This window comes from Peromyscus californicus, unplaced genomic scaffold, assembly GCF_007827085.1.
Source record: "Peromyscus californicus insignis strain IS unplaced genomic scaffold, ASM782708v3 Scaffold_7__1_contigs__length_154581171, whole genome shotgun sequence".
In the NCBI taxonomy this organism is placed as follows: Eukaryota; Metazoa; Chordata; class Mammalia; order Rodentia; family Cricetidae; genus Peromyscus; species Peromyscus californicus.
The window spans coordinates 119867879-119894081 of NW_026294595.1; the positions used below are offsets into that span (position 1 = coordinate 119867879).

The window sequence follows — 26203 nt, forward strand, 5'->3', positions numbered from 1 at the left end:
GCCTCCGGCACCACCGCTTTCTCTGGGCACCAAAGGGTTGAAGGGCTGTGCACTGGGCTCCCTCCGCAGCCCAGTCTCCTCCCTGCGCCCCCTCCTCTCAGTGCTGGCCAGAGACCCGTAGCATCCCGGGCGCTGCCCCCCCCCCAACGCCGTGAGCCCCCCCCCCCCCGCCATCGACCCGCTGGGGGGCTACGGGAAGCTGCTCTCGCCGGTGCCGCTGACGCTCGCCGGCTCCGAGTGCCCCGCGCGTGGACCGTGGAGTAAGGGGGCGGCCCCGCGACGCGCTCCCGAAGCTCGAGGCCAGGGCCTGCTCAGGGTGGCCAGCGGCTGGCCCTCCTCTCGCCGGTCCTTCCCCGCTCCTCCTCCCCGGCCCCCGCCACCCCCGCCTCCCGGCCGCCCCCGCCGCCGCCGCCCCAGGCCGAGCGCGGGCGCGGAGCGTGGGAGCCATGGTGCGCGAGCAGGAGAGGGACCCTGAGCGCAAGGAGGCGGCGGCGCGGGCGAGCGGCGAGGAGGAGGAGGAGGAGGCGGCGGCGGCGGGGGAGGAGGGACTGAGCGATAGCGACGAGGGCGACGGCGTGGAGACGGGCAGCGGCCGGGAGGAGGGAGAGCAGGAGGCGGCGGCCGGGTGGGAACGCAGCGAGGACGCGCGGCTGCTGCGCGCAGGGCTGCCTCCCGCCGCCGTCCCCGCCGCGGCCGCCCGCGACCCGAGCGGACGCCGCCCGCCGGGGACGCCGCCCGGCCGCCCGAGGATGCCGCCGCCGGGCGACCAGGACCGCGCGCGCCGCCGCCGCCGCCGCCGCCGGAGGGACCTTCTGCTGAGCCAGCTCTGCTTCCTGGCCTCAGTGGCGCTGCTGCTCTGGTCGCTGTCGAGCCTGCGAGAGCAGAAGGGTGAGTGCTCCGCCGCCTGCCCCGAGTGGGCGCTGCGGCTCCAGCGGCTCGGGCTCCCCGGGCTCAGCGCTGGGCGGCTGCGCTCGGCTCCGGTCACACCGAACAAGCACGAGGACACCCAGGTTCCTCGCAGGGCTGGGGAGGAAGGGGTCTGGGCGCTAGGACTGCTGCGGTGGAGGAGCGGCCGACCCCCTTGGGCACCCTGAAGACCTTTACTTGTGACTCTTTGCCTTCTGCCCCTTTCCCACAACCTGAAGACTGGTGGTGGCGGTGGTGACAGGGAGTCTCACCCTAAGCAAAAACCCTGTCACCACTAAGGCCAGTAATAAAGTTGTTCTGGCAGCAGTCGGTACCTGTGCAGGTAACCAACCACCTGTACTTCTGGCTTGCTGAGGACTTGCAGGGCTGGCTGACCGGCTCACACCCGGTTCTCCACGTGTTCTCCGCAGAGAACAGGTGGGGTGGACAGCAGAGAATGCTCCTTGCCACTGTTTCAGTCCAAGAACAGGTGCTGGGAACTTCGGACAGGAGAAAGTGATAGCTACCAGCTGGGGTTTAGGAAAGGGCATGTTCTCTTAGAGGGTCGCTCAACAGGAACACATGGATTCATTTCTCAAGGCTGGTTTCCTTCCCCGGACTTGATGCTGGGGTTGGACCACTCTATGCTGTCCACTTTTTCCTGGTGCCTTGGCTGGTGGCACACACACACACACACACACACACACACACACACACACACACACACACACGACTTTGGTCTTATCTTTGCCCTTGGCTTTTCTGGAGCTAAAATAGATATCGAGGAGAAATGTGCTCAAAACAGTTGTCTATTGGAAACAATTTGGACTCCGGGATGCAGCTGTGTAAAAGAACAAAATAACACCACGGAAAGGAAAGACTTGGGAGAAAAAAAAACGGTTGTAAAATGATTTTGTATCCTGGCTTTTCAAGTGTCAGGGTTTGTGGGGAAGCAGACAAATAAATGGTTGTGGGTGGAATAAAACAGTTACAGATATGTGCTGTACTGTTGAGATAGACATGGATCTGATAAGCAGTGCTCTGAAGCACACAATAAAGGCATTTTGATAGTGATGGTGACATTTTAAAAGATGCCATCAATCAAGACAGGGATTCCCCTCACATTGGCTGGTGTGTGCTTCCTGGTGAAACTCAAGGGCCATTCTAGACTTAGCAGATCTCTCTACAGACTTCATCATATATGGTAATAGGAGAGAGGCAGCCCTGGTTTTCGGTGAAGCCTGTAGACTTGACGAGTCTCTCCATTGCTTTGGAGTCTCAGATTTTCTGGCCCTGGGTGCTGATACCGGGGAGGGGGGGCTGTGTTGTTGGAATGAATTGAGACTTCTCTCCAAGGGCAGATTCAGACCTGCTAAGCAGTGTCCACTGACTGTCACCAAGAGGCTTGGTAGTTTTTCTGAGTGAAAGCCAGCAGATAGTTTATGCCTCCCTTGGCAAGAGTTATTCCAAGTCAATTACTTGGTGGCCGTTTCCCTACAGGTTGGGGCCCTTGTGAGTCACAGGCTTCTCAGCACTTTCCAGGACATAAAAGACATTGTTTTTTTTTTTTTTTTCCTGGATGGTGAATGTGACCCACACAGTGAAGTGGATCCATTGCAGGGGGCTTCAGTTCCTTATGACCATCAGGAGCTGGAATGGCTGGGCTGATAGGATAGCACGCATTGTAAACTTGGAACCCGATGACTAGACTTTCATTTTGAAGTAGTTTCCCTGACAATGACATTTCTGTCCGGGTGCTACTGACTCAGATTTTATTCTATAGCATACCCCCATCTCTACCCTTTTCTTATTAATCTTTCATATTCTCTTTCTCACTGTCACTTTCTCTCTACCCCCCCTGTCAATGTCTAGTTTAGGGACCCTTGATTCCCAGCCCTTGAAAGACTTAGTTGGGAGAAACCCACCAGTTCTAAGGACCCTGCAATCCAGGCTCTGCTTATCCCCTCCACCCCCAGCTCCATGGCTTGCTGGTCCTAATTCTTTCTCTAATCACCTTTTCTTCCATTAGATGCTGCTGTTTTCAATAGGGGAGGCACAGCCGTGATGCAGCAGCAAGGCATAGTTTTCTTTCAGGATAATTTTAAACAGATTAATTACTGCATAGGACTCTTCCAGTGATATTTTGCTTGGGATATGCCATTGAGGATTATAAACATCTGAGTAGTGACTCTTACCCCCAAAACTTCAGGACCATTCTACATAATGTCCTTTCAGCATGGGCAAAATGTTCGTAATTTTGCCCCACTTTAAAGACACTGGGACTCACAAAGGGTGATTGAGTAAAGTCATATAGGAGTTGAGAAATGGAGGGACAAACCAACTTGAGGTGACCTGCTCTTTGTTCCCAGTTGCATTCCTTGCTTTGGGGTGCAGCAGTGTGATGTTTATATGGTCATGTGGGGGTATGGTCCTAATGACCAAAGGTAATATTTTACCTTTAAAGGCAATTATTAAAGGTAATTATTAAAGATAACAAGATAACCCTCCAGAGGCTTGTTCCCCAAGGATCTCCCCTATTCTTGTTCTTTTTCTTTCTTAATAAAAAGGGCAGTTAGTTCTTTTTATAAGAAAGTTCAAATAGAGGTGTGTGGAAGTTATGTTACATAATGTCTAACATTTCTAATCATGGAATTTGGGATCTCTTTCTTGATTTCTAAGTAAATGCAGATTGGGTTATATACTGAAAAGTTTGGTTCTATTTTGCAAAGGTTTTTGGTGCTCAGTATTTGGTTAGAAGAAGTATAGCAAATAATCTATACTGGTTCTTTTTTTTTTTTCCTGTGTAGCTAGGACATGAGGATTGTTTAATTTAGGTCAGGAAGAGTTAGTGCTGGAATGAAGGGAATTCTTAATTCTAACTACAACAAAAGCAATAATAATAATAACAACTACAGTTTGGGCATCTCAAGCGCCAGGCACTGTGCCAAGCATACTTTATGTGCATTTTCCTCATCTTCAAATACTGTCTTCAGTCCTGTGAGCCTTCAGCAGGGGAGACACAGGCCCCAGGTGCCCTGTTTAGTTGTTACTGATGAAGATCTCCTTTTTGATCTCTGTGTTCAAAGCCAATTTAAATAAGGTGTTAGATTTGCTAATGAGGGTTTTCACTTATTCTTGCCATGAGAATGGATTCTGTTTGTATATATTGAATAGCTTGGAAGTGTTTCACTTTTCTTGATATAAACTACATGGCCATCTTTCTCCAGAAGTAGGGGTTCTAACTCAGGAGCAATTATATACATCTTGTCTAGAAAGTTCTCAGGGTGTAACTAAGAAAAAAATAAACATTTGCACACACACATACACACATTTGTGCGTTAGTGTATATATGTATATATATGTATGTATATATATATGTATATATATATGAGAGACATATATGACTGTATATTTTGTAGTTCAGTTACTCTTGCTATTTAACAAATTAGCCCCAAAGTTGATAACAACAGCTGTTTAACTTTTTTCCCCATGGATACTTTGGTTCAGGGATTTGGATGGGCATGTTTGGGATGGCTTTTCTCTACTTCATTATGTCATAGGCCATGGCTGGGAAGAGTGCAAGACTGAGCACCTTGACAGTTGGCTCTGGAATCATCTGAGACAACATCGCTCCCATTTATAGGGGTTGATGTGGATGTTGACCTACACCGACACATGACCTTTCCATGGGGCTCAGTTTGAACTTCCTCAGAGCATGGCAGCCAGGTTCCCAGAGATAGCACCCCTGACAGCAAGATGGAAGTGCCTGGCAATTTTATGCTCTAGCAGAAACCACAGAGTGCTGCTGCCATGCTGGCCTTCTGCTGGTCAAGGCAGGAACAAATGCCACCCAGGTTGAAAAGGTGAGGACATAGAGTCACTATTTTCTCAGTTTAATGGGAGATATGATTTTGGAAAAATCTGGAGATCTGGGAGGATCCTAACGTAGAAGTGAGTGAAGGCATTTTCCCAAGTGGCCAGTTGGGAATAAAGGAAGTATATACATATACATTTGCATGTAGATGTTTGTATGTGCACCCATGTGGACATACACTGTATATACATGCACATGTATAATGTCTTTGAAATGTCCTCCAGTCGTGAGAGTATTGCCGTTAATCTTATGTGGGGTGAAGACAGGAGGTAACCTTTGAAGAAGGAGCTACAGTATGGATTTGAACTGCAAACTGAGAGTCCATCTTTGCTTCCTGGAATCCCTCATCAGAGGGCTTGGGGTGAGCCTGCAGAGTCCCTCCCTTGATGTCCCCTCCCTTAGCCTTCTCTTTTCTGATCTCACTAGGGCTTTTCTGTTGCTTCACAAGGGTGTGACCTTTCTGGGCCCAGATTTCTCACATGTGCTGGTCCCACTGTACTCCTGTGTCCACCACAACTAGCTAATCCTTCACTCTGCAGTTACTTAATCTTCCTGCAAGGCCAAGATCTTCTGGACTGTATTAGATCCCCACTGTGTCCTCTGAAAACGCTGCTTTCTGTTGATTATATTTATCAAAGTCGGCAGCTGTCTACTTGTTTGGTCAGGGTTCAAGCAACATTCCTCTTCACTGGATTCTGAGCTCCAGGAGGTCAGAGACCCTGTGATCTAGTCTGACATCTGTCACCCCCATCATCCAGCCCATAATAAGAGCTCAAAATGTATTTGTTATAGAGAAGTCCTTCTGATTTCTGAACTTCAATGTCTGTGATAAAAATAAAAAAGCCAAAACAAAACAAAACCCACCATGTTTTAGGGCCCCACTTGCTGGCATGTGCTTAGTTTCTGAATTTCTAGTCCTGTAAATTTGATGTTGTTGACCGTTTTTCTTTGGAGAGCGCCGAGCTGGCAAAAAGTGGCAGACTGTACCCATTATCAGTTGGATAGGGGTAGGATTTGAACCTAGGGATGCCTGTGTCAGAGCTGCATATGGCTGCATTTTCAGCACTGGCAGAGAGGAACACAAGCCAGGGATTCACCCTGCCTTTTTCAGTCAGCCGAGGAGTAAGGAGTAACAGAAGGTTGGTTTCATAGAAGCAGTATTTTAGAAACACGTTGCTTTCAACCTTTTCTATTTTCCGCACAAACATATATAGAAGTGTTTCTTTCCTCCTGCCTTTTCTTAGCTGCTCATCAACCCAGATTTTTTCTCAAAGATTTCCTCTCCTCAGAAGCCTCGAATCCTTGTGGGAAGATTTTTTTTACCCTGGAGGGTTGGCAAAGCCAAAAGAATTGCAAAACTAGCTGTTTGCTGAACATTCCAAGGCCTGGTGGAAGCTGGCTGATAGTGCAGGACTTTGGCAACTCTCACTTCTATAAGGAGTGTTCCATACGCACAAGGAAAATCTTTGTGTACGTGTTTGGGTAATGGAGGGGAGGATACTACATAGACTGTCCGAATGGAGAAACTGAGGTATAGGGGATTCAAAAAAAAAAAAAAAGTCCCCGGAGTCACACTGTGAGTGGGTTATGATCTCAAGAGAGTGACTTGAGGATTTCTGGTTGATGGCTGCCAGTTTCTGATCCTGTAGTGTTTATTTGACAGCCAGTATTATTTATTGCTTGCAGTACTTTCAAACGAGGTCCTGCTGTGTAGGATCTGAGAATGTGAAGTTTTGAGGACACAAGTGAAGGAAGGTTTGCTGTGATCCAAGGTGGTGGTGGGCTGTGTGGGTTTCCGGCATTCTGCTTGCTCTTCTCTCAGTCTGCTTCTGGCTTGGGACTGGCCATGCTCCTCCCTGTTGCTCATGTTGGGCGCCACCATTCTTCGATGGCTTCCTTGTCCCCATCACTGTCTTCGTTAGCTGTCTTTTTGTGAACTTCTTCTCAGTGGATTCCTTGGAAGGAGCCCTTCCCAAGACCCCAAGGGCATCAGATCCAGGGATCTCTGCCTATGCCTTCTTTAATCAGGCATTTTGCTAGTTGTTAGGGTGACAGTCCTATCTGAGATTGACACCCAATGTCAGTCTTTGGGCTTTGTGAGAAGAGGGGCACCGAATGACTGTTTTTGAGAAATCGTTGGTGATATGAATGAGAACTACAGCATGCCCTGGAGGAGTATGTGGTGCTTCAGAGGTGCTAGGACCTGAAAAACAGAAATGAGTTAGGAAGACAAACACTCCTAGAAAACTGAGAAAATACTGTGGGCAGGCAACAGACAGAGATGCAACTGCAGAGGGCCTATAGCCACACATAACATTTTCCACCCTTAATTATCAAGTGGAGAATTGGAATTTAAAAATAGTGGAGATGTCATTTCTTTTTAATAGTTGGACTGGCAAAAATTAATGGATCCAAGTGTAGTTAACTACAGTGTGGAGGCTGTGCGGCTAAGTTGCTGTTTGCTGTTGTTTTTGAACCACATACATGCTTATGGAGTTAGAGCAGCTGCACATATTTTTGACCCCTGTGTACAGACTTAGTGGACTTCGACCCAAATGTGGACCACGGGGCTGGTTGGCTGTGGCCCTTCAAAGTCTGGAGTTTAGGATTAGAAGGGAACTCTGGGGAATCAGGAAAGACCAGTGCTGGTTGCTTATTTAAACCCTGTAATCTAGCATCCATTCTTTACTTTTCAGTAGCTATATGTTCCTCAGAGGGTGAGCAAGTAAGATCAGCTCAGCTGCTACCCAGTTTGGAGAGTTTCCCATCTGTGGCTTTTGAAGTGTTGACAGTGCTCCTTTTCATTTTTCCCTTTAAGTGTCCACTTTGTTATGGCTTAGGAAGGGGTGTCTTTACTTTAGTGACCTGGTATGCCACCAGAATTTGAATCCCCACAGGACACGAAAGAACAAAGGGTGGCGGGGAGGCCTTGGCGACCAGGCTGGCATTACACGTCCGCACCAGGAGGTCAATAATGCCACTTTCTAGACGGAACGTGAAGTGTTCATTTTTGAATAGTTTGAGGTGGCGAGCTGGTGGGACACGATGAAGCTGACAGTTGAAAATCGGGATTATTAGCAGTTGCAACCACAGACAAGGACTTGTGAGGAGGATACCAGAAGGTGAGAATTATCTCTTCGGCAAGCTCATATTCTTCAGACTTCTATGCAGTGTCACCGGGGAAACTCTGAGCTTCACTTTTGTCTGAATCTTACCCAGAGATACTGATGGAATGCTCCAGGGTATGGTGTGGACATTGGGTTTTTGTTGTTGTTGTTGTTAAGGGTGATACAGTTGGTGCCAGTGTACAGCCAAGACTGAGCCCTGCTGGGGTAGGTTCATATGCAGCATTCACTGTATTATGACTATGTAAAGGCCCATTGCCGCTGATCTGTGAAATATACTGAACTCCATTTTTCTCTTCTGGATGAAAATCAATATTCTTTTGCTTAGTTTTCTAAACCGCTGTCACAATTTCATCCCGAACTCTCTTCCCCTGGCCTCATCTCATCTTTATATGTACGCTGACATTAAATGCTCCATCAGGGTTTCTTTGGGAAGTGATCTGCACGTGGGTTCTTCTGGCCTTTTCTTGTCTGCCAGGTGACTTGGTAAGCCTGCCATCCAGATGTCATCCTGCCACCTCCCTTCAGCTCTCTGCCGGTCACATCTCACGACTCTGCCCCGGAAGTCATCTTCCTAGAAGCCATGCCTGCATCTCTCTCGGATTATTTCCCCAATTGTTCTTTTGGATCTCAAACATTCCAAGGGCCTCTGTACCAAGGCAGCGAAAGCACAGGTTTGACTGACTCCTTGTGTGCTTGATCCTTCTTCTGACCCGCGTGCCAGATGGATTGGGCTCATAACTTAGGTTACACACCTGTAATCCTAGAACTTGGGAGGGCTGAGCAGGAGGGTTATGATTTTGAGGCTAGCCTTAAATCTAAAAATAAAGGGAAAATAATTTAGGATGGGCCTCATTTTCCCCTGGGGTCTGAAGATGTTGCTTGGCTACCTTTCTTCAACGATGTCTTTAAGAAGCCTGATGGTGTCCTATTTTCCATTGTTTTAAGACTCTGTTTCCTTTTTCTCAGACATTTGCTTGGCTCCTCCTGTGTTATTTTCTCCAAGTGTCAGTGAGTTAGAAGACTAGTATGGGTGTGTGTCTGTCCAGTCCCTTAGGTCTTCCACCAGATTCTTCTAATCTGGACGTGCATGTCACTCAGGCCTAGGAACTTCCCCTCAGTGATGTTCTCATCCTTGTTCACCCCCTTTCTGGGTTGTCTGTTACTGGATGTATGAGTTCCTGAAAGCATCTCCTATTCTACCTTTCCTCTTTCCTCCCTTCCTCCTCCTCGTCCTCGTCCTCGTCCTCGTCCTTGTCCTCCTCCTCCTCCTCCTCCTCCTCTTCTTCTTTTTTCTGAGACAGGGTTTCTCTGTGTAGCTTTGGAGGCTGTCCTCGAACTCACAGAGATCCGCCTGGCTCTGCCTCCCGAGTGCTGGGATCAAAGGCGTGCGCCACCACCGCCGCCCGGCTCCTCCCTACTTCTTTCACCCTTTTGACTGAGCTTTTCTTTGTGTTTTGAGATAGTTTTGTTATACAGCTCAGGCTGGCCTTGGACGCATGATCCTTCTGCTTTAGCTCCCCAAGTGCTGAGTGTACAGTCATATGCAATCACCCTGGTCCTTTGGTCTGATTTCTATTAATGTTATTTATTTGATTATATTAACTCATGTGGGTATTTTGACTACATGTGTGTCTGTGCATCACATGTGTTCCTGGTGCCTGAGGAGTCCAGAGTAGAAATATGGATCCCCTAGGACTGGAGTTACGGAAAGTTGTGAGTAGTCATATGGGTGCTGGGAATCAAACCCAGGTCCCCTGGCAGATTCTTAATCTCTAGTTCCTAATCTAGTGTTCTTAATCTCTGAACCATCTCTCTAGCCCCTCCACAAATTTCCCTAACCAAGAATTTCCACCTCGCTTAAACAATCTTGGTTTAATTATTCACTATGGTGTGTGTGTGTGTGTGTCTGCGTGTATGATGTGTGGTGGGGAAGCATGCATGTGGATTCATTGGTAACCTTATGGAATTAGTTCCCCGCTTCGACCTTTAATGGGTTCTGAGGATCTCACTCAGGTCATCAGGCTTGCACGGCAAGGGCTTTCACCCACTGGACCATCTTGTGGTCCAGGTTTCCAACTCTTACAATGGCTTCAATTCCCAAGAGCTGTATTTCCTGTGGGAATGACTTTACTAGCTCCTCCTTCTTTTATCCATCTGAATCATCTCTCCCACCTCTAAGTGTCCACGTACTAGTTTTGAAGCTTCCCTTTCTCTCTGTGGACTCTTTTATAAGTGGTTCTTGTCCATCTGCCTTGTTCCATTTTCCTTACCGGTGTCTTTCAATGTCAGGAGAACTTTGGTGTCTGAGCCTGCCTTGTGTGTGGGTGGAGCTGTTTCCCTGGAAGCTCACCTGACTGGGCCGTGTCCCTGGGAAAGGCTCTCTGTGTCTCATTTTCCATCTTTGTCCAGGGGTTAGTCGGATTTATTATACAGTAAGATCACTGTGTCCTGCCATCAGCGGGGAGACCAGTGAGAGAAGAGGTTTTCTTCAACCAAAGCACTTTCTCTGACTCAAGGACTTAGGTCCTCCCAACCATGACTGTGAAGGGGTTCTATAACTTATTTGATGACAGAACCCAGGCTATCCCAAGTTATTTAAGTCAGCCTGCCTCCCTCCCGCCCTCCCTCCTCTTCCTTTTCAATTTTAGCTACCATACATAAGAAAACTAAAGGTAGTGGGTAGGAGGAATGGAAAACCTTTTCTTATAGAAATTTTTTATTGAGTGAATTGAAGAGTCTCAGGTAGGTGGAAAGCAAAATACAGAGACCCCATTGCACATGTTTTCTAGTTAGCTTCACTGTAATATTTTGCAAAATTATGGCATAATATTATCAGGAGGATGGTGTCCTCCATCCAATCCAATTCTCTTACTCAGATTGACTCTCTTTATTGTGTATGCAGGTGCATGCATTCATGTGGGTGTGCATGTGTGCGCACGCACGTGCACGTGCACATACACTGGATTCTACACAATTGTATAACTCATGTGGGTTTGTGTATCTACCACCAACAGTCAAGGTAATAGAGAAGGGTCCCTCTTATGACAACACCATCCATACCTTTTAGTACAAAAGGACCAGTGGCATTAAGTAATTGATAATCACCTACACTCAAATAAAGTCAACTTTAAAAATCAAGATTTTAAGAATGAAGGAAAATCACCACCAAGACAATTACATTCTGCACAAAATTTTGATTATACATTGGGGCAGAGAAATGATCACCAAGTTCATTTACATTTGAGAACTGAAGATTTGGACTGCCTCCTATGTTTGCGGAGTTACCAATCTAGCATGTGGAAATCTGAACTGAATGTGAGGGGAAGGTTGTTCTTGGCTTGTTGAGGGCTTCTTTAATGGATAGTTATTTTCTGTCATTTGTACAATATTTTTGAATGAAGGATGCATGAAAATAGCTTCTTCAGATAGATGGACCATTCAGGCAGTTTTTCCACATTGCTTTCCTTGGTATTTGTTTTCTGGAATATTAGACATGGAGGCACTCTTAGGGGCCACTGAGTCTTAACATCTGATTTTGTTAGAAGTGACACGAAAGAAAATTGCCAATTTCACTCTTTGCTTGAAAAAATAAAAGCCACTTAAGAAAACAGCACAGTTAAGGGAAGAATATAATGAATGAAGATCAACTTTTGGTGAATTGTCTCACATTCTGAAATGTTACTGAAGTGCTGGAATCTCCTGGGAAACTGTTTGACATTCAGGAACGTCGGTTCATGGGAAAAAAAGGGGGAGTCCCGGGATGAGCTGCTTCATGTAACAAGTAGAGATGTGCTGACGGTGGAATGGTGGCTCTCAGGGCACTCCTTGTTTAGTTTTCTGAGAGTTTGTGTTATTGTTTCACTTCCGTCTATCTCGATGTAATCAATACGACAATGGGCTCTTTGGAAAATGAGTCGCCCTGGATTTTCTTTTTCTAGTGAGCAATGTTTGAGTTTATAACTTCCCAACTTCGTTTTGTCCTTGGACATTGATCTGAACACCAGTTGCTAAGGAGAGCTTCCTAGGATCTTAGCAACGCAGGATTTTAAAATCAAACCTATAGCCTTTGGAATGGGATTTCAGGTTGATGTTTAAAATCAGATAGTTTGGGGCTGTGTAGAGAGAGTAAACTCTGCGCCCACTTTAAACAAAGCTAGGGAAATTTAGATCAGTCCTATTATTTTCTAACATTGTGATGTTATTTTCTCCCTTTAGTATGTCAAAATTGAGATCGAATGTATATAATGGCTTAGATCTTTAAAATTTTTTGTTTGTTTATTTGTTTTATAAGACAGGGCTTGTCTGTGTTTGCCCTGGCTGTCCTGGAACTTGCTCTGTAGACCAGCCTGGCCTCAAACCCAGAGATCTGCCGACCTCTGCCTCCCCTATGCTGGGATTAAAGGCATTTGCCACTGCCACCCATCAGATCTTTAAATTTAAAAAATCTCTCATCTATATCTATCCATACATGCATCCATCCATCCATTCATTTGTCCATCCATCCATCCACCCACCCATATCTCTCTATCTGTCTGTCTATCTATCTATCTATCTATCTATCTATCTATCCATCCATCCATCCATCCATCCATCCATCTACCCATCTACCCACCCACCCACCCATATCTATCTATCTATCTATCTGTCTGTCTGTCTGTCTATCTATCTATCTATCTATCCATCCATCCATCCATCTACCCACCCACCCATATCTATCTATCTATCCATCCATCCATTTACCCACCCATATCTATCCATCTATCTATCTATCTATCTATCTATCTATCTATCTATCTATCTATCTATATCTATATATCTATTGTGTGGATATGTCAGTATGTATGTGTGTACATGTATTCATGCCACAGCATAGATGGAGAGGTCAGAGGATAACTGGGAAGCCTGAATTTTCTCCTTTTACCATACGGGCAGGTCCTAGAGATCAAACTTAGGCTATCAGGCTTAGAGACAAGTGTCCGTACTCACTAAATCATCTTGCTGGTCCCTACATTTTAAAAATAAATTAATATGTTTTAACTTAAAATTGCGTACAGCAAAACTGATTGACAGTCAGGACACAGATAGTACGTCACTCTCCCTGCAGAACTCCGGATTGTCCCTTTGTAGGCACCTTCTCCTTTCATCCACTACCCTGATTCATTGCCTGTCACCGGAGTATTTGATTGTTTTAAGAATGTAGCCAAATGTAACGACACACACCTGTAATGCTAGCCCCAGGGAAGTGTAGACAGAAAGATCATGAGTTTGAAGCTAGTTGAGGCTAAACAGGGAGACCTGTCTCAAAAGAAGAAGTAAAATAAAAATTCATGTTTTGCAAATGGAATCCAACAGTTTGTTTCTTTTACTGAATATCGTGACTTCACCTAAGTTGTCTTCTGAATCGGGCACTTACGTGTCCACTTCTTGTGGCTGAGTAACCTTCCGTTTGCAGGTATTGGAGGGTTTATGCCGTTACCTGTTGTAAGGCACTTGAGTCGCTTCTAGCATGATGTTTACTGTAATTTTTCATAGTTATATTTTACAATGTGAAGGAATGTTATGTCTCACTTTCATTTGGTGAGAAGCTATTTTTTTTCTTTTTAAATAAGGGATGGGTATTGAAACTTCTCAAATGCCTTTCCTGTAGGAATGAATTGCCTCTCTGATTTTTTCCCTTAGTTAACATATAATGGTTATTCAGAATGGATTGTGTGGAGCAGCCTTTGAACACAGAGCCAGTCTTGCACACCAAGGATAAGCCACAGTAGCTCAAGAAATGGTTTGCAGTTTATATTTCTTGGATTTGATTTGCTAAAATTTTAGTGAGAACTTTTATGTTATGATTGCATGAGAAAATAGTTTGCGATTTTCTTTCTTGGTACTGTCTTTGTCTGGTTTTGCCGTCAGGGTAATACTAGCCCACAGAAGGAGTTGGGAAATGCACCCCACCCCGCGCCCCCCCCCCCCACCCCCTTGCTCTTCTGTCTGCTGGGAAAGATTGGAATTGACAGTGCCTTCCTTTTAGCCTGTCATCAGCATTTCTTCAGGACATTAAAGTTAAGATACAATTTTAACATCTGCATAATTGTAATAAAATTGCATTTTGTTTATTTGAGAGAGAGCCTTGCTATGTAGCTCAGGTTAGTCCTCTAACCTCAACCTCCTAAGTGCTAGAGTTATAGGTGTGTGCATCTGCCATAAAACTCATGCTACTTTTTATGGAAACCAGTGTTTCTGGAGCACTTGGCAGGCCTGAGAGAGACATTGTTCCAGGTACTTTTTCTGTCTTAACTTCCTTACCTTCCCCCATAACCCTATGGAATGGGAAACATTTTCTTTCTGTTTTACAACCAAAGGAAAACAGGAGACAAAAGAAATTGAAGTAAAATTATTGATGCTCACTGTTTCTATATAACCAACTTAGATTAGAACCCAGCCTGTTTGATTCAAAATCACATCACATACCACACATGGTATAATCTCTTTTGATTTTACTATGCCATACCTGATTCATTTGAGTTTCTATTTGACAACATTTTATTTCTGAGATAGAGTCTCACTCTGTAACCCTGGCTGCTTTGGAACTTGCTATGTAGATCAGGCTGGCCTCAAACTCATAGAGATGTCCCTGCCTCTGCCTTCTGACTGTTGGGGTTAGAAGTGTGTGCCCCTACACCTGACTTTCTTAGGTTCTCTATTTGACATTGTGAGGCATTTTCCATAGGCCCTCTGTGGTGAGAGTCTGGTGCAGAATCTTTGCCAGTATCTGACAGTTTGTTTGACTAGAATCTTAGAAACGGTATTTCCTCGTTAACAGATATGTCTGTCGGAGAGGCTCATAGTAACTGCTCTGTCAGCTTCCAGGAATGTGAACAGGTTTGAAATCCCTACAACCATGCTTGACAGCTTTGGATTTAATATCCACTTGCCAAAAGTGAGTATTATAATTATTGTGTGGTGCATTTCTTCAGCACTGGGAAACAAACCCAAAGCCTCTTATGGATGCTAGGCAAGTGCTCCGTCAGTCACTGAGCTGCATACATCCCAGCACTTACATAGTTCTCATTCACTTTACGGTGGAAGAATGGAATCTCACTGCTTTTGTTTGCCTTTCTCCTCTATCTTTTATCCATTTATGTCATTTTATTTCCTTGTGGAAAAGATTTGTTTATGTGTAATCTCAATTTTCTTTTTTCTGTTAAGAAAACTAATTCCAGGTCAGGATTATTTATTTGTGTCACCACACTCAAGTCTGCATTTCTATTTAGGGGGATAATAGTTTTTAAAAGATAATCTATAAGAGTTTTAGATTTTTCCTGTATATCTTATTCTCTCAGAAGTTTTTATGGCTTACTGGTGTCATTTTCATCCAGTTCAAGCTCTCTCTTTTTTGCTTATATCTATCTTTATTTTATTCTTAGATTCAAGATCTGAATCATATATTTATCTCACATAATCCTTCCTGTTTTTTCTTCCGACCTGTATGGTTTAACTTAAAAAAATTACTCTGTACTTCATTTGGGGTTCATCATGGTTGAGCTGAAGATGTGAACACATTCACAGGCTTGCCTGTTAATTCTAGTATTGTTTGTGGAATCATCTTGACCCACGCATTTCTCCTCATCACATCGGTCTGTGTTTATTCCCCCTTTGCGGCTGCCGGCTGTTTTTACGACATCTATTTCATTCCACTTCCTCATTAATTAATGCTGTAGTTTATTAACATGTTAATTATCTGGCAGGGTGAGGCTCCTGTCCTCTTGTTTTGGAAAAAGTCATTTGCTGTTATCATCCGTTTATCTTTCTAAGTGAACTTTAGAATCTCTGTGAAATTTCCATGAAATCCCTCTAGGATTGGGCAAATCTATAAATAGTGTGTGGAAAAATGGCATTTTGCAGTGCAGATTTCTCTCACCCCTGCTGCGCTGTTTTGTTTGATCAGGCTTTAAGGAAGTTAGCTGGGAGTCATGATTACTTCCCTATTTCTTTCCTGCATTTGTTTGTGAAAGTTATTCTGCTGTGTATTAATTTATCATTGCTATTGTTTCATTCTGTATACATTTAAAATATTTCTTCATAACATTTTATTCTTTTTAAGGTTTACTTTTATTTATGTGTATGTGTTTCTGTATAAGTGCATGCCACATGTGTGCAAGTGCCTGTGAAGGCTAGAAGACAGCATTCTATGCTCTGGATCTAGACTTCATAGAAGGTAGTGAGCTGCCTGATGGGGGTGCTGGGAACTGAACTCATGTCCTCTGCAGGAACAGCATGCACTCCTAATAACTAAGCTATCTCTCCAGGCCCTGCATTGTATTCTTAAGATTTAAAAATTATGTAAATATAATTATTCTACTAAAGCAGTAGTTATCAACCTTCCTAATGCTGTGACCCTTTAATACAGTTTTAAACAGTTCCTCATGTTGTGGTGACCCCCCCAACCATAAATTTATTTTCATTGCTACTTCATAAGTGTAATTTTGTTACTGTTTTGAATTATAATATAAATATCTGTGTTTTCCAATGTTCAGAACTGCTGTGCTAATGGAACATAGCAATAAAATGCCTTCTGATGAGATTCTGTTATACCTATACATCAGTGCCTCACCCAACCCTCATCAGAGAAACTTCTTGCAGTAGATGGGAGCTAACACAGAGACCCACAAATAAACTATGTATGGAGAGCAAGAGACTTGGCAGCCTTTGGTCCTAATGGAGATGACTTCATCAAAGCCCTCCCTTCAGAGCTCAGGGGTCTATGGGAAAGAGGAGGCAGAAAGACTGTAAGAACTAGGAATGATTGGATGACTCCAAGGCAACAGTGTCTTCCATACACAACAGGATTGATGAGCATATGAACTCACAGGGACTGTGGCAGGATGCACGTGGGTCTGCATAGATTCAAGCCACAGGGGGTCCCAGCACTGAGAGGGAGAAGTAGACATGGACTCCCATCCCTAACCAAGAAGCTATGTGCAATTGATACCCAATGGCAAAGGAAAGATTAGTATGCTCCAGTGAAGTTTCATTGGGTATTTTCACCACACTACAGGACAAGGCAGCATGCGGAGGAGTAGTTGGCCAGTACAAAACGGTATTTTAATAAACTTTTCATCCCATTTTGCTTTGTTTGGGTATTTTTTGCTTTATTGGTCCTTTACTTATTCTGATTTCTGTTTTTATGCAGTTTTTTTTGTTTCTTTGTGTGTATTTGTTTGTTTCAGTTTGATGTTTGTTTAAATAGAGAGATAAGAACATAAAGTTGGGTGGATAGGAAGGTGAGGAGGACCTGGGAGGAATTAGGAGAGGGGAAAACATGGTCAAAATAGATTGTATGGAATTATATTTCAATAAAAATTGTGTAAATATATTAAAAATAATTTCTTATACAAAGCAATAACATCCAATTTTGTGGTAATTTGCTATCAGCTAAGGAATTTTTGGGCCAGTTCACGACTGAGTATTTATTGATCTGTTACGGAGCTTTGTTTCCAGTTCTAGTGTCTCTGATGTTTATGATCAGTCATGGACATTGAATGTGAATAAATGCCTGGGTAATGCCTATTGAAGTGTTTAGTACAGCATGATGTAAGTACATCTCCACAGTAAGCCAAGACTACATGACCATGATAGAGGTTTTTTCCTTTGAATTTGATTTGTTGGGGCCTTCTCTGAAAAATGTACTCTCATATTAATGGGTTTATATATTTATTGACTAGACTTGGGTGTCAAAATAACATCAACTTTATAAAATGAATTGACAACTTCTGTGTTTGTTTATGTCACAGAATATGTTGTCGAGCATGGAAATGAGCTTGATAGTTAGAACGAGCCTGTCCTGGGGTCTCCTTTGATAGCAATTTTGTACAAACTGCCGTTTCTTCCATCCATATTTTCCTATGTGGGTAATTTCCATTTTTCCAAAGAACTCTCAGTTTCATTAAGATTTTAAAAATGATCAAAATTATGCATTCTTATTTGCTTTACTATTTTAGTTGTGATTGTATGATCTTCCCTCAGCACTGAGGTAAGCTTTTCTGTTTCCCTTGATTCAATCTGATGCTATTTGACTGACTTTATTAATTTTGTATAAAAAGATTGACTGATTATAGTGATCAGCTTTGCTTTTCCAATTGCTGACTCAGTTTCAGCTGCCATATTTCTGTAAAATCTTCTCTTAATCTCTTTATCTTTTAATATGTTGAATTATGAGTATTATCTTTATTTGTCTTGATTAGTGGTCCATTTGATTTTGTGGGTAGTCAGACTTATGATATATATATATATATATATATATATATATATATTTATCTTGTAGTTATTGTTGGCTCTTTGCAAATAGTAGTATGATTTTCATTTTATTTCCTCTGTAATTATTTAAGAGACTGATTTCTCAGCTGTCATGGTGAAATATATATATATATATATATATATATATATATATATATATATATATATATATATAATTTTTTTCCAAGCTCTAGTTTTATCTCATTTTTGTCTGGAGAATATGGCCATTGTAGCTTCTCATCTGTTTCAATTCCTCTTTTTTTTTCAAACAAACAAACAAACAAACAAACTTTTTATTTTTATTAAGCATGTGTCCCACTCTTCACTCTAATATTTTTATTTTAATATATACATTCATGATAGCTGCTGCTGAATTAGATAGATTATAAAATAAAGATGTAAATATAATTTGTTCAGTGGGTACATGTTAAATGAATGAATGAAAAACAGAAAGTCCTCAGATTAACTCAGTATATGTTAAAAATAAATCAGAGTAGAAAACTGTTGCTGTTCTTAATCTGTATGAGAAAGATGTACTAATTAATACTATAAGACCATTATTAGCAATTTTCAAAGTCAAACTTGAAAATGATACAGCAGAGTCAATTCCATCCTCTTGGGACTCAGCCTCATGGTGGGGACCCAGAGTCCCCTAGTTTGTTTATTTTTTTAAGTTTAATTTATTTATTTTTACATCCCAACTGAAATTTTCCTTCCCTCTTCCTCTTCCATTTCCTCCCCATCCCCTCTGCCCCCGCCCCCATCCATTCCTCCTCTGTTTCTGTTCAGAAAGGGGCAGGTCTCCCATGGGTATCAACAAAGCATTGCATATCAAGTTGTGGTAAGACTAAGCACCTCCCCTTGTATTAAGGCTGGGCAAGGCAATCCAGTATGAGGAGTAGTTTCCCAAGAACCAGCTAAAACATTAGGGACAGCCCCTGCTCCCACTGTTAGGAGCCCCAGAAGTAGACCAAGCTACCCAACTGTCTCATATATGTAGGGGGCCTAGGTTGGTAACATACAGGCTCCCTGGTTGTTGTTTCAGACTCTGTGAGTTCCTATGAACCAGGTTAGTTGTTTCTGTGGGTTTTCTTGTGATGACCTTGACCCTCCGGTTCCTACAATCCTTCCTCCCCCTTGTCAGCAGGATTTCCCAAGCTTGGGCTAATGTTTGGGTCTCTGCATCTGTCTCCATCAGTCACTGGATGAAGACTCTCTGATGATAATTGGGGTAGTCACCAATTGATCCCTGGAGAAGGCCAGTTCAGGCTATGTAGGCATTATTGTTAGAAGTCTTAGCTGGGTCATCCATGTAGATTCCTGACCCCAAAATGCTCCCCTTTCCAATCATCTTTTTCAGTACTCTCCCCTCCATGCACCCCCCCCCTAACCTGATCCCTCAAGTTCCCATCCCCACCCAGCCCTATCCACCCAGGAGATCTCTTCTATTTCCCCTTCCTAGGGAGATCCATGCATTCCCCCCTTGGGTCCTCCTTGTGACCTAGTCTCTCTGAGTCTGTGAATTATAGCATGGCTATCCTTTTCTTCAATTCTTAAAAATATGAACTGTTTGTAATTCAGAAAACCATTTGTTTGTCTTTCATATCAATCATCTTCTCTGTTCCTTTTTTTTTTTTTTTTGAGACGGTCTCATTATGTAGCCCTGGCTAGCCTGGATCTCACTATGTAGACCAGGCTGGCCTCAAATTCTCAGATTCACCTGCCTCTACCTCCCATGTGCCACCATGCCTGGCTCTGGTTTTTCCCTGCTCATGTTCTAGGAGGTTCTGCATTATTTTTCTCCTTGGCGATGGGATTTCCAGCATAACTGACTTCTGTCTTTCATTTCTCTTTATGCTTTATGGTTGCATTTCTTTTATCCATCTTATGCCTTGTCCACCTCTAAGTTAGTCAACTCCATTATAATCTTAGCCTCACTGTTTTGTGATTGATTTTTTTTCTTGTAGCCCCTGTTTCTTGAACAGCATTGAGACTCCATTTAGGTTCTCTTTAAAAGTTTTTTTCTATACAATACATTCTTCTTTGTGGAAAATATTATTTTTCCTTTTTTTTTGATGCAAGGCATTTTCAGGAGACTCAAGGCCATTGTCCTCTGACTGAGGAAGTTGAGATCATATTTTGAAAAACTCTCCTGTGCCTCCAGTGTCCTTCTCCACCCTCACGTGGCTCCAACAGTCCATTTACTTGAGCATCAGTGATGCTGAAGGACTGGTTGGTGGGTGTGGCTTGGCTAACTGTCCAGTGTTTGAGGATCCCTGCCCTACTCTGAAGTCTGTTCCTTCTGCCAAGTGTTGTGAGTATGTGATTGGGACTTTGTTTGTGGAGGTATTGTGTTCCCCAAAATATTGTGCACCATAATAAACTTATCTGGGGTAAGAGACAGAACAGTTACTAGATACGAAGGCTAGAAAATGGTTGCACTCACACCTTTAATCCTAGCACTCCAGAGGCAGAAATCCCTCTGGATCTCTGTGAGTTCAAGGCCACATTGGAAATGGCCAGGCATGGTGACACACGCCTTTAATCCCAGAAAGTGAGCCTTTAATCCCAGGGAGTGGTGGTAGAAAGCAGAAAGGTATATAAGGCATGAGGACCAGAAACTAGAAGCATTTGGCTGGTTAAGCTTTCAGGCTTCTAGCAGCACAGTTCAGCTGAGATCCATTCGGATATGAGGACACAGAGGCTTCCAGTCTGAGGAAACAAGACCAGCTGAGCAGTTGGCCAGACTCTCTAAGATTCCTGCTACATTTGTTCTCTTTATTATTTTCATCAAGAAATAATTCTTCCTAGTTCTTAAACCAGAAACAGTGTATGAAAGTTTCGCATCTTCCCTGATTTACAACTCCCTGGTGCTCTCCATCCCTCCTCTTTTCTCTTAATCTCTGGAAAGCAATATATCAGCATCCTGTTTTCTATCTGGTTAATTTGCATTTCCAGGAAATGGGGTCTCTGAATAGATGAGTCTAAAATGCTCTGCTGATAGGGGTGGAGGTGCCCTTGGAATCGTTTCCTTTCAGTCGCAAAGCCCGCATTTTCTGAGCTTACACCTGGGGGTCAGTGTGTTCTCTATGGTCCACCTGTCACATCCCATTTTTATGTCTCAGGGCCTTCACACTCAGCATCTTTTTATGTTTTTCTATATCCCATTCATTGGGAATGTGGAGAAATGTGAACTGTTCGCTACGAGCTAGCTGACGTTATATTCCAGAATGCTTCTTCAGGCTTCAGCTTGAAAATGTCTGCTCATTAGAAAGAAAATTATCTCTGCAGAACCGCAGGGGAGGCCCCACTACCATCATCTGAGTTAACGTCAGCAGTCATTTTGAATTTACACTTAATGATTAGAAGGTGTTTGAATGTTTACCCTGTTCCAGCAGTTCTCATCTTTCCTAGTGCTGCGACCCTTTAATACAGTTCCTTGTGTTGTGGTGACTCTCTAACCATAAAATCATTCCATTGTGACTTCATAACTGTAATTTTGCTACCGTCATGAACTGTAATGTAAGTATCTGATACGCAACCCAAAGGGGTCATGGCCCACAGGTTGAGAACTGTGGTCCTATTCTAAGTATCTCTGAAGACAAATCACTGAGCATTGCTGCCTGGGGACCTGGACAAGAGGTTATTTCAGTGTGTTATTCAGGGTTCTCCAGAACTGATAGGAAAAATAAATAAAAAATAAAAATATATGTACATATATACATATTTTATTTATAATATTTTTAATTTTTTACATCGTCTGGCAGTGCGATGATAGTGTCTCACACTGGATAGACCAAGAATCCAGTAGTTGTCCAGTCTACAGTTCTGAGTGTCTTGCCAGTCCTGATTAGTGCTGAAAGCCCGGAGGACTCTTGGAGAATTGCTGTCTTTGGTCTATACTGGAAGACGAAGAAGCTTATTCTAGCATCAGTGAAGGAATGTAGCAGTGGCAGTCACAGCAGAGATAAACTTGCCAGCAAGAGGGAAAGTAAGCAGGCAAAAAAGAAAGCTTTCCTTTGTCCATACCCTATTTTCTTGACTGTCTCCATTTTCTGGTAAGTCTTCCCACTTCAAACCATCAAATGTAGAAAACTCCTCACAGGAGTGCCCAGGGCTTGCACTGTAGCTGATTTAAGACATAGACAAGATAGCTAGCTGTGGTGGTGGTACATATCTTTATCCCCTGCATTAGGGAGGTAGAAGCAGGCAGATCTTTGTTAATTTGAGGCCAGCTTGGTCTACACAGGGTAGCCATGGATGCATGGTGAAAACCCTGTCTCAAAAAAAAAAAAGTCAAATTAACAACTAAAATTATCCATTACACCTAGCCTGTTAGGTGCAATAATGGCCCTTCGTAGATGTCTGTGCCCTGGTCCCTATACCCTGTCATTTTGTCGTGCTGCTCGGCAGTTAAGGGGAAGTCAGTTTCCAGATGGAATTAAGGTTGATAGTTGATCCTCAAGTGCTGAGATTATCACGATCATCAAGATGCTCTAATGTCATTATACAGCTTCTTTCTGGCAAAAGGGAGGAGGGAGAATCTGCATCAGAGAAGGGGATGTGATGGCCCAAGCAGAAGTCAGAGTGGTGTGACTCTTGGCTTGAAGATGGAAGGGCACCACAAGCCAAGCACAGCAGGCACCAGCTGGGAGCAGTGGAACACAAAGGATTCTGTTGTGTAGCTTCCGGAAAGAACACAGTGTTGGGCATGTGGAGACCTGCTTTGGATTCTGTGTTCTAGAACTGTAGTATCAAAGTAGGCTGTTCAAAGGCTCCAAATTTATGATAACTTCTTAGAGCAGTGATGGAAACTCCTCTACTCTATGTATTAAATATTGACCACAGTATAACTTACTGCAGACACCAGAAGTCCGTGTGGGACTATGTTCACATTTCATGGGGCTTTTATGTTACCATCTCTGTGTAACTGCTTGAGGGCTATATATTTATTGTTTCTTCAGTTGTTACTTTTCCCCAACTAGAATACCAGCTCCCTAGGAAACGGCACCCCTACACAAATCAATAATAAGATTAATACTTGAAAATAAGAATTTCCACATCACAGACTGGTCATTCTATTAAGTAGCTCCATCACAATTATCTGTGGTTGATTCTTGAAATTGTGCTGGTTGTTGCAGTATTTCGTTGCTGTTATTAGACACTTGTTCATGACTCTGTTCGAATCCCTTCATCTCTTACCTTGCCATTGTGTTTGCAGTAATTCCACAGACCTGCACAGCCCAGTCCAGCTATCGATGGGTGGTGCTGACAGGTTCCAGGACTTTCACACAGAACAGAACTTGCTCCACTAGACCACCCTCTGTAGAGTTGCTGAATGACTGGCAAGTTTCCTGCGCACCTGTTGTCAAGTGTCCCCGTATTGTCTCTCCAGCCTCAGCTGATGCTTCTCCCTAGAATTGTTCTTCAGTAGGCATCTCCAGAAGCTCTCCAACAGATGGAGATAGGAACAAGACAGGAGGGAGCACAGTGAAGGCTAAGATGAACATCCAGGGTGGACGGCAAAGCAGAAGGCTTATTGATAGCAGGCTGAGACATCTCCTTCCAGTGTGTCATGTGACATACTTCCCCTTTTCAGTAGCCACTTTGCTTCCCTTATCGGCTCCTCTTGAAGGCTGCTTTGGCTTCCTCACGCACTAACTGCTTCTGGGATGACAGAATCTGAAGGGAAACACAATTTTGACCCTTGCCTTAGTCTTGCAAAGATCAGTGAAAAGTTGGGGTGGGGGAAATAATGACTCCCCATGGTTGTACAAACCTGCAGTATTAACTGAATTAAAAACAACAGTGCTGAGGGAGGAGAAGCATGTCTGGGCTAAGACAGATCTGGACAGTCTTTTTGCCTAAGATGGCAAAAACATTATCTTTTAATCTTGATCCAAGAAAAACATAAATGGATGCATCTTGTCCTGCTGGGTCGGGATGCTCATGTGGGTGTCTGGGTGCTGTAAGTGTCCCTTGGTGACTTTTTCCACCTTTGGACTTTATCTTTTGGGAGGTGGGGTGTGAATGGGGTGGGGGAGGAAGAGAAGACACAGGAAGCTTGCTTGCCTGGCGCTCTCTCCTGATGAGCATTCCAAGTGTCAGCGTGGAAGGAAGGCTTCCTTTAGGAGAGTTGAGGAATGAAATCTTTTATGTTGTCATTGTACAGGGCTGGCTGGGACCATTCTGCTCTTGCATCTTCACAGAAACACCCAGGTACAGGAAACTTGGCCCATTAATTCAGTGACATTGCCCAGCACAGAAGTACTTGACCGAGAGCAGGGAGGCAGGAGGTTCTAACCCCTTTCTGGAAGTGGTCTTCTACGTGCTTGCTCTCTCTTGTCCTCGGTGTCCTCATCTGTCAAGTGTGAACCTGAGTGTTCAACTGCTGTTGTGTTCACAACACTGCATTGCTCAAATTCTATCTTTAATTTGAATCCATTAGCCTCCTGGATGATGTGGGAAATGTGCTTCCTTCTAGGGTGAATTTACAGCCAGAGCAGTAACGCTTTGCCCCCCAGCATGCCCTGATTCATCCTTCATTTTTATTTCACAAGAATTACTCTTGTAAATGTGATCTTCTATTAGTTTCGCAGGGCCATTGAGATTGTATGGCTCAGTGGATTCCTTCCATATGTCATAAATTTTTGCTCAGTGTTTTTCAAAGTGAGATCCCAGGACAGCAGATGGCATCTCCCGGGAACTTTGTTAGTGTAGGTTCTTGGGTCCCACCCTGGTCTGCTGAATCTCTGGGGAGAACTAGGCAGCTTTGTTCTCTATGGTCTTATGTCACATCAGAGAAGTGTGAGAAGTGTTGCTGGTAAACCTGGGGAATAGTATGCTGCCCTTTGTCCTCCCAACTCCAATAAGCATGTGTTTTTCTTTTTTCCTTTGAGTGGCTGTTATAGTTTGGATCTAGACTATAGTGCAGAGGTTCATATTTTGAAAGTTTAGCCCAGGCCTATGTTCCTTTAGGGAGACTGGAAGCTTTAGGTGGTCAGACCTATTGGAAGAGAGGTAAGTCATTGGAGGAACCCTCAGAAAGGAGATGTTGGGACCACTGGCTCCTCTGGTCTCACTCTTTGCTTTCCAACCACCATGAGGAATGCTCTCCTCTAGAGGTATTCAGGCTGTGATACCACAGGCCCAAAGAATCAGGTCCAAAAGGTCATGGAGTGAAACCTTTAAACCTTTAAAACTGTAGACTAAAATAAACTCCTCCTCATTGTAAGTGGTTTACCTCAGGTAATTTTTCACAGTAACGAAACTTACTAACATGATTCAGATCCATCTGTGTTAGAGAAACAACTGTGGCTTTCTTAAGAACTTAATGATACCAAGAGAGAAAAAAAATGTGAACCTGCTTCAGGTGAAACAGAGAATAAGTCTCTCTCTTTAACTTCTTGAGTAACAGGATCAAATCTGGAATTTCCCAGGAATGGCTCCTTTGCTGACCTCACGGGACCTGTAGGTTCATAGATACATCCTGAAATGAGGCACTGGACCAAGTATTTCTCAGGACCCTGGGGGAAAAACAACAGCCATGATTAGTCTGCCATTTATGTGTGTGGCATTTATTTTGTTATATGTTCCTGGGTTTTGATCCCAATCCCCATGATTATGATAGACACCATCCAGTTGGGAGCATGGTTCTGAGACCTATATAAGCTTCAGTCCTACAGGGAATTGTTCTTAGAGAGACAAGTCTGAGCCTAGGAGAGGCCAGAGTTTCCATCCTTGGTCATTTCTGCAAAAGTTAACTAAGCATTGTGCATTGATGGACAGATGCTTGTATGCACACACACACATCCCTTATCATCATCTGTCCCCAGTGGAAGGTGTTGAAGTGTCTGTGTATCCAGCCCTAACTGGCACTCCTCTGAAGTATGCCGTGACAGCTTGAGAGCCACCATAGCCTTCTCCTTATTGTGAACATCTCACACTGAGTTAAAACACTGAGAGGTTCACATTCCCATTCTTTAAGTGCTTTTTACCCATAGAA

At 43.6% G+C, this 26203-nt stretch overlaps 1 protein-coding gene across 1 annotated transcript in view; it reads left to right on the forward strand.

The window, feature by feature from the left end:
- Nucleotides 1-736: 736 nt before the first annotated feature.
- The window catches only part of Slc24a3 (solute carrier family 24 member 3), a 488609-nt gene continuing 463142 nt past the window's right edge, over nt 737-26203 (forward strand). The window contains exon 1 of the mRNA XM_052722879.1: nt 737-888. Coding sequence (XP_052578839.1) covers nt 750-888 — 139 coding nt within the window. The 5' untranslated portion in view covers nt 737-749. The remainder of the gene's footprint in view (nt 889-26203) is intronic.